Source organism: Malurus melanocephalus, unplaced genomic scaffold (genome assembly GCF_030028575.1).
Source record: "Malurus melanocephalus ecotype Western Australia unplaced genomic scaffold, MMel_1.1 scaffold_86, whole genome shotgun sequence".
NCBI classification, from domain to species: Eukaryota; Metazoa; Chordata; class Aves; order Passeriformes; family Maluridae; genus Malurus; species Malurus melanocephalus.
Window position 1 is genome coordinate 753,968 of NW_026623318.1, and position 8,588 is coordinate 762,555.

The 8,588-nt window shown below is 63.3% G+C and overlaps 1 protein-coding gene across 1 annotated transcript; it reads left to right on the forward strand.

The window, feature by feature from the left end:
• Window positions 1-131: 131 nt before the first annotated feature.
• LOC130574625 (D-serine dehydratase-like) lies at window positions 132-6,857 on the forward strand. The gene is made up of 9 exons (XM_057367960.1): window positions 132-556; window positions 1,263-1,412; window positions 2,169-2,449; window positions 2,898-3,084; window positions 4,208-4,329; window positions 4,409-4,598; window positions 4,676-4,781; window positions 4,884-5,983; window positions 6,809-6,857. The coding sequence occupies exons 1-8, from the start codon at window positions 132-134 to the stop codon at window positions 4,971-4,973; spliced, it is 1,551 nt and encodes a 516-aa protein (XP_057223943.1). The 3' UTR covers window positions 4,974-5,983; window positions 6,809-6,857.
• The last annotated feature ends 1,731 nt before the right edge of the window (window positions 6,858-8,588 follow it).

The following is an 8,588-nucleotide window of genomic DNA, read 5'->3' on the forward strand; positions in this document are numbered from 1 at the left end:
CACACATGTCACGAGTTCGGGGGGGCTCTGCAGTTGCACTCACTCCTGTCACGAGTGTGAGGTCCTCAGCAGCTCTTTATCCACGTGTCACAAATTGGGGGTGTCTCGGTAGCTCTACACAGGTATCACAAATGAGGGGGGTCTCAGCAGCAGCAGCCGTGTCCCCCGTGTCCCAGGGGGTCCTCAGCAGTCCCCACACGTGTCACGAGCACGAGTGGCCTCAACCCCCCGTGGCCTTTGTCCCGTGTCACGAGCACGGGGTGTCTCAGTGTCCCCCGCAGCCCGTCCAGCGCTCGGCGTCCCCCGCGCGTCCCTCCCGGCTCCCGCTGTCCCCGGAGCTGGCAGCCCGTCCTGGCCGCGGCGCCGGAGCGTGTCCTGCGCTGGCCCTGCAGCCCCGGCGAGGCCCCTCGGCTGGCAGTGACCCTTGTCCCCGCTCTGGCGGCGGTGCCACGGCGTCACGTGGGGCACGGGCCACCCGCGGGGCCACCAGAGCCGCGGCAGCAGAGCCGGGAGCGGCCGCGGCGCCGGACGGAGCCATGGACGGACAGACGGACAGGTGGGCAGGGCAGGGAGGGGACAYGGGCCGGGGCAGGTCACGCTGCCGGAGGGTGTTCCCGTCCCGCCGGAGCTTGGACCGGTGTCCCCCTTCCCGGATCTTTGACTCAGGTGGCCCCATCCCGGGTGACCCAGTTCCGGACATCCTGTCCCAAGGATCCCATCCGCAGAGTCCCTTTTCCCGCTGTCTCTGTCCCAGGTGTCCCCATCCCAGGTGACCCAGCCCCGAGTGTTCCAGTCCCATAAGTCCCAGTCCCAGTTTTCCCATCCCAGGTTTCCCAGTCCCAGGTGTCCCAGTCAAAATTGTCCTTGTTCCATGGATTACAGCCCCAGGTATCTCTGCTTACAGTATCCCTGTCCGAGGTGTCCCAGGTGTCCCAGGAGTCCCCGTCCTCAGTTTTCCACTCTCCCATATCCCAGTCCCCGCATCCACTGGCACCAGGGAATCCAGGGAGGGGAGGACACCCCTGAGCAGCCCCCGCACTGACCCCACCCAAAATCCTCCCGGGGTGCGAGGCTCAGCCCCCCACTGACCCAAACCCCCTCGGGGACTCAGACTCCCAGCACCCTCCTCTGGGGCTGTAGGGTGGCTGTAGGGTGGTGTGAGGTGGGGATAGGGGGTTTCTGAAGGTGCAGCGTGGGTTTAGGTTGGGAGGGGGGGTTCACAGCAGGCTCCCCCCACTCCTGCCCCCTCCCCACATTGCCAGCTCGTGGCTGGGAGCCCCCCTGGAGCAGTTACCCACGCCGGCGCTGACCCTGGACCAGGCCACGCTGCGCGGGAACGCCGAGAGGATGCGGGAACGGTGCCAGGCCCTGGGGCTGCGCCTGCGCCCCCACGTCAAAACRCACAAAACCCTGTGAGTGTGACCCCAGAACCCCCCAGGAGCCACCCCAAGAGTCTCCCTAGGATCCTCCCAACATGTCCTGCTCATGCCACCAGCCTCTCCCCTGCATCCCTCCCATTGTCCCCACCCTCCCCCTCAGTACCCCTCAATATTCCCCCGTTCTCCCCCAGCATCTGCCCATTCTCACCCCAAAATTCTTCTCCAGTATCCCACATCCTTCCCATCAGCATCCCCCAGCTCCCTCCCCAGTATCCCCCWCTTCCTTCACCAGCATTCCTCCGCTATCCTCCCAGCATCCCCCCASTTTCCCACCCTGTCTCCCCCAGCATCCCCTCAGCTTCACCACCAGCCTCTCCCCAGGATCCCTCCAGCATCCTCCCAGTATCCCCCATCCTCCCCTTCAGCACCCACCTTCCCCAACAGAACCCCTCCTGTATTTTTCCAGTATCCCTCTTAGCATTCCCCATATCCCCCCTGAAAACGCCCTAACTTCCCCCCAATATCCCTCTGTTATTCCTACAGAATCCTCCCGGTGTCCCCCCATCCTCTCCCTTCCCCCTCAGGCATCATCCCTTCCCTTCCCTCAGCCTCACCTTCCCCCCGGGTGTTTTCCCATCCTGCCCAGTATCTCCCACCCTCCTCCCAGTATCCCCCGTCCTCTCCCTCAGCACCCACCTTCTCCCCCAGAATCCCTCCCAGCACCCCCTCATTCCCCGGCATCCCCCCATCCCTCCCCGCYCTCCTCACCCCTCAATCCCCGCTTGCCAGGGAAGGGGCGGAGCTGGCCACGGGCGGGACCCGCCGGGGCATCGTGGTGTCCACGCTGGCCGAGGCGCGCTTCTTCGCGGCCGGGGGCTTCGATGACATCCTGTACGCGTTCCCGGTGCCGCGCTGGCGCCTGGCCGAGTGCGCGGCCCTGGCGCGGCGCCTCCAGGCGTTCCAGGTGCTCCTGGACAGCCCGCAGGGGCTGGAGCTGCTGTGCCAGAACCCCCTGCCCGGCGGGAAGCGCTGGCTCGTCTGGCTCAAGCTGGACTGCGGCAATGCCAGGGGTAGGTGACCCCGCAGTCCCAGCCRGGTGCACGGAGGGTGTCCTACCCCGAGGGCTTTCATCCAGAATGGGCCATGGGGTGGGATGTGCTGTGCGCTCCCCACATCCACCATCCCCACAGGATAGACATCCAAGACCCCCCAAAAGTCATTCTTCAGGGATGTTCCTTAGGGAATGATGTCCCGTGTCCCTCAAGCCCCCACATCCACCATCCCCACCAGGATGGGACATTAAAGATCCCCCAAAGTCATTTTCCAAGCCCTGTCATGGGTCAGAGGTGGCCCAAAGACCCCCAAAGGGACCTTTAACCCTTCCTTCCCTCCCCAAMCCCATTCCCACGTTGCCACCACCCCGATGCTCCGTGAGGATAATGTCCCAGGGTCCCCTCAACCCTCGTCCCCAGAACGGGGGAACCCAAACCCCTCCCACGCCTCTGTCCCCTCCGACAGCCGGGATTCGTCCCACGGATCCCGAGGCGCTGGCCCTGGCCCGCGCCATCGCCGAGGGCTCCCCGGAGCTGGTGACACTGGTGGGGGTCTACGCCCACTGCGGCAACACCTACRGCTGTCGCGACATCCCGGCCATCCAGGCCATCGCCCGGGACACCACCGCCGCCGTCCTGGAATTYGTCACCGCGTGAGTGCCCGGGACTGCGGGGATTTGGGGACAGGAAGGGTCAAGGCGGCCACCGTCCCCTTCCCAAAATCCGGCGCTGGGTTGTAAATGTGAATCACCCCCATAAAGGGGCCCTCAAAGCCCCCCCGGGGGGCGCCGGGGGTGGTGGCGGCGCCGCTCGCCTTTGATGTGGCTCCGGTGGCGGGTTGTGACCTGGGGCATTGTCCCCTCCCTCCTCCCTGGCACCCTTTCATCCCGGCGGGATTCGCATCCTGCAGGGAATCGCGGCCGGATGGTTCCTGCTGGGAGAGGGGGAGGGCAGCGACCTCGGCCCCCGCCAGGGACAGGGCTGTGCCCACCTGGGGACAYGTCCTGGGGGTCCCTGGCCCGGCCYGGCCCRGGTGGCACCAGCTCGTGCTGGGGACACCCCAGATCCCACCCCATCCCCGAAACCGGGGGCTGCCAGGCACACCAGGCCTGGTTCCAAGCACATCTGGAGGGGTGCTTGGGTACATCTGGGGGTCAAGAAATATCTGGGAGGGGTCCCGGGTATAACTGGGGTGCTCTGACACAATTTGGGGGGTGYTGGAACAAACCGGGGGCTCCTGTGCACATGTGGGGGCACTCTGACACCTCAGGGCGGTCCCTGGAACATCTGGATGCATTTTAGCACATCTGGGGAGATCTCCAGCTCCTTTGGGTGCATCTCAGGGACATTTGGGGGAGGCCTGGCACATCTGGGGATSGTCTGATACCTTTGAGGGGATCCCAGGCACATCTGGGGGTGTCCAGCTCCTATGGAAGGATCTCTGGGGGATCTGGGGGGGACCTGGGGGGACACACACACACACCAGCCCCGAGCCTTTGAGGGAGGTCTCTGGCACATCTGGCTGGCCTCTGGACATRTCTGGATGTGTTCCCAGCACATCTTGAGTTCTCCCTGGCACACTGAGGGAGGCTCTGCCACATATGAGTGGCTCCCCTGAGTGTTTGGGGCACCCAACACCTGGGGGCACCCAAAAGTGCAGGACCCATCTTTGGTCTGGCTCCCGGTGGCGCCCAAAGGTGACAGACCTGGCTCTGGTCACCTGGGGGTGACGTCCCCTCCCCGATCACCCAGAGGGTGTCTCCCGTGTGTCCCCAGGCTGCGGCAGGCGGGSATCCCGTGTCCCCAGGCCACCATCGGCTCCACGCCGTCCTGCAGCCACCCGGTGCCGGAGATGGCGCAGCTCACCGAGGTGCACCCGGGCAATTACCTCTTCTACGGTGAGCGGGACGGGCTCCCCGGCCGAGTGGGACCCTCCGAGGGCGGGACCCCCCCCGAACTGAGCCCTCGTCCCCCCAGACCTGCAGCAGACCCAGCTGGGCTCGTGCCGGCCGGAGGAGGTGGCGATCCGCGTCCTCACCAGGGTCATCGGGCACTATCCCCACCGCGGGCAGCTGCTCGTGGACTGCGGCTGGGCCGGCCTGAGCCTCCACGGCMGCGGGCACGGAGCGCAGGGCTGTGCCGCCATCGAGGGCCACCCCCAGCTCAGGTGACACCGGGGCGGGCCGGGCTGGGGGGACACGCGCGGGCGGGAGGTGACAGGAGGYGCCTCGCGTGTCCCCGCAGGTTGGTGGGGCTGACCCAGGAGCACGGGCAGGTGGAGGCTGTGGATGGGAAGCTGGACTTCGAGAAATTCCCGGTGGGAAGCATCTTGGCTCTCATCCCGTACCACGTGAGTGTGAGCCCTGAATGTCCCCCTGTCACAGCCTTGTGGCCGGCTCGGTGTCCCCTCTGTTACCACCCTGTGCCCAGCTCGGTGTCCCCTCTGTCGCAGGCCTGTGCCACGGCCGCCATGCACCCCGTGTACTTCGTGCACAGCGCCGGGAAGGTGGTGGAGCTCTGGCGCCCCGTGCGCGGCTGGTAGAGACGAGAGAGCGGAGATCCCGGGGGGACGCGCCCGCACCCGGACCCTGCACCCGCCTGGGGACCCTGCACCCACAACGTGACCCCGCACCCACACCAAGGTCCTGCACCCTCACCAAAACGCGGAACCCACAAGATCCTGCGCCCACACCAAGACCCCACACAGTCCCTGCTCTCCCACTGACACCCTGAACYCCCCAAAACGTCCTGCACCCAATCCCAGTCTGTGCACCGCCGCTGGAGTCCCACAGCTGCATCAAAACCCTGCACCCACGGCCAGGTCCTGCATCCACGTGGGGTGCTGCGCCCACTCCCACACCCTGTACCCACTCCGAGTCACTCCACCCACCCACCCCACGTGCTGCAKCCACACCGGGGCTCAATAAAGCTGCTTCTCCCGCTTCCAGGCACTTATTGCCCCGTGGCAGGGCCGTGTGTAGGCGGAGGAGGGGAGRGGTGACACCGCCCCCCGATGCCCTCGATCCCAGTTCGGATCAGTGCGGTCCCAGTTCGGCCCGGTCCCGGTGGGAGCGCCCCAGGCGGGACTCGAACCGGGGAACTCCCGATCTGCGAGCAGCGGCGCTCCCCGCCTGGCCACACCCCCGGCCGCGAGCAGCCAATGAGAGCGCGCCCCGCCCGGCCCTGCCCGGGGGAGCCACGCCCAACCCGGCCCAGGCGCGGCGGGGCGGCCGAGGGGAGCCGAGCGGAGCCGAACCGGGGCCGGAGGGAGCCGAGCGGAGCCGAAGTAAACCGAACCGAGACCCAGCGGGGCCGAACCGACACCGAGCCGGGCCGAGAGGAGCCGAAGGAAACCGAACCGGGACCGAGCGGAGCCGAGCCGGGACCCAGCGGGGCCGAACCGGGCGGAGCCGGAGCGGTTCGGCCCGGTTCGGAGGGGTTCGGCCCGGTTCGGAGCGGTTCGGCCCGGTTCGGAGCGGGGGTACCGGGCCGGTCCCGGTCCCGGCGATGCGGCCGCTCCCGGTGCCGCTGCTGCTGCTGTTGCTGAGCCCGGTGCGGGTGGGACGGGACCGGGACTGGGATTGGGATTGGGATTGGGACCGGGAGGGGACGGGCCGGCTCTCCCGCTGCCCCGGGGCGCTCCGGTCACTTCGCTCCGCGGCTTTTGTTGAAGTTTTCTGGGTTTGGTTCGGTTCAGTTTGGGCCATTTCGGTTCAGTTCCTTTTCTTTCATTTTATTACATTTTTTCTCCATTTTTTTCTTTATTTTCTTTTATTTTCCTTTTTAAATTTTTCCTTTTTTAAATTTTCCTTTTTTTCATCCTTTTAAATTTTATTTTTTCTTTCTTTCATTTTTATTTTCCTCTTTTATTTCATTCTCCCTTTTAAATTTTCACTTTCTTTTATTTTCCTCTTTAATTTTATTTTCCTTTTTAATTCTCTTCTATTTTCATCCTTTTATTTCATCTTATCCTATTTTACTTTCCTTATTTTCCTTTACTTCACTTTGTTGTATTTTCCTTTATTTCACGTCCTTTTCCTTCCTTTCATTTTAATTTACTTCAGATTTTCCCTTTCTTTCCCTTCGTTTTATTTCATTTATTTCTTTTCATTCSTTTCCATTTCAATGCCTTTTATCTCCTTTTTATTTACTGTTTATTTCYTTTCCTTTCTACTCTTTCCGTTTGATTCCCCACTTTTATTTATTTCTCTTTATCGTCGTTATTTATTTTTACTGCTCCTCAGTCCCTGCTCCCACTTTTTACCCCTCTGAACCCCCTTTTTCCATGGTTTTGGGGGGATCGCAGTGGGAATTCGCGGGGTCCTGAAGCGAATTAAGGGGAAACTGAGGCAGGACCCCCCCTCACTGTGCCCGCAGGTGCCGGGGCGGGGCGGGGGGTGCCCCCCGTGTCCCCCCGGTGTCCCCGAGCCCTGCGACAGCCGCTGCCCGCCCTGCGCCCGCAGTGAGTACCCCAAAAACACCCCGCACCCAGAAATACCCCGAAACAACCCCAAATCCCCCAAAATGCCCCAAACCCGCAGCGCGGAGCCCCGCGGAGGAGGAGCCGGAGGAGCCGTGCCCGCCCTGCCCTCCCTGCAGCCGTGAGTGGCACCGGGACCCCAAAYTGGGGAGGGGGGGATTGAGGGGGGACTGAGCCGCGGGTCCCCCTTTCGTGCCTCGGTTTCCTTTTCGTGCCTCAGTTTCCCCTCGTCATTCCCTACTTTCCCCGTATTCTGCCTCAATTTTCCCTCGTTGTGCCTCGGTTTCCCAGCTTGCCTCAGTTTCCCCACTATTCTCCTTAATTTTCCCGTGTTCTGCCTCAGTTTCCCCTCGTGCCTCGGTTTCCACGCGTCATTCCTTAATTTCCCCACCTTGTGCCTCAGTTTCCCTATATCCTGCTTCAGTTTCTCCTTCATTTTCTCCTGTCGTGCCTCAGTTTCCCCATGTCGTGCCCCAATTTCTCCTTGCCTCACTTTCCTTTTCTGTGCCTCGGTTTCCTTTCATCGTGCCTCAGTTTCCCCACATCGTTCCTTCGTTTCTTCTTGTCCCGCCCCAGTTCCTCAGTTTTTCCACATCGTTCCTCMCTATCCCCATGTCGTGCCTCAGTTTCTCCGTTTCATGCCTGTTTCCTCAGGTCATTCATCAGTTTTCTCATCTTGTGCCCCAGGTTCCTCAGTTTTCCCTTTTTCACCTCATTCCCTCTTTCAGTGCCTCAGTTTCCCCTCGTGCCTCAGTTTCCCTTTCTCACCTCACTTCCCCTTTTCCACCTCATTCCTTCGTTCTGTGCCTCAGTTTCCCCTTTTTTTTTTGCCCCATTACCGCTTTCGGGCGTGTTGCCCTTGTTTTTACCTCATTCCCTCTTTTCGTGCCTCGGTTTCCCCTTTTTTCCCTCATTCCCCCTTTTTTCCCTCATTCCCCCTTTTTTCCCTCATTCCGTCTTGTTGTGTCCCATTTTCTCCGCGTGCCTCAGGGGTGACCGGGGGGGTGTCCCCAAAATCGGGGGTCCTCTCCCCAGACACACCCCCTGCCCGCCCCCACCCCGCTCCAAAGGGAAACTGAGGCACGGCCGAATTCCCTTCACTTTTGGGGGTYCCGCAGACGAGACCGCGGCGCCGCTTCCTGGGGGGACCCGGGCGGTGTCGGGGGCCCCCCGAGTGACCCCGCCGGTGTCGGGGGCCCCCCCSGAGCCGCCCCCCGGGGACATCATCCCCCTGTACTGCGCCCTCCTGGCCGCGCTCGTCGTGGGGCTCGTGGCCTACGTGGCCTTTAAATGGTGAGCGGGGGGCGCCGGGGGGGACACGCGGGGAATTGGGGACCCCTGTGACCCCCCCGTGTCCCCTCCGTGTCCCCCCAGCTGGGACAGCTGCAGGAAGAAGCGGCAGCTGGACAAGGCGCGGGACGCGGGGGACGCGGGGGTGGCGGCGGACGGGGACAAACTGCGGGGGGACGGCGGCACCGGCGGGGACAGCCCCGGGCGACCCAAGACCCGTGAGCAACCGGGACCGGGGGTGGGGACAGCCAGCCCGGGGGGGTTTGGGGACACTCAGTCCGGGGGGATTCAGGGTTTGGGGGGACCCGGTAATTTGGGGAGGTTGCAGGGTTTGAGGGGGACACACAGCCTTGGGAGGAGTCAGAGCTTGGGGCACCTGAGAATTTT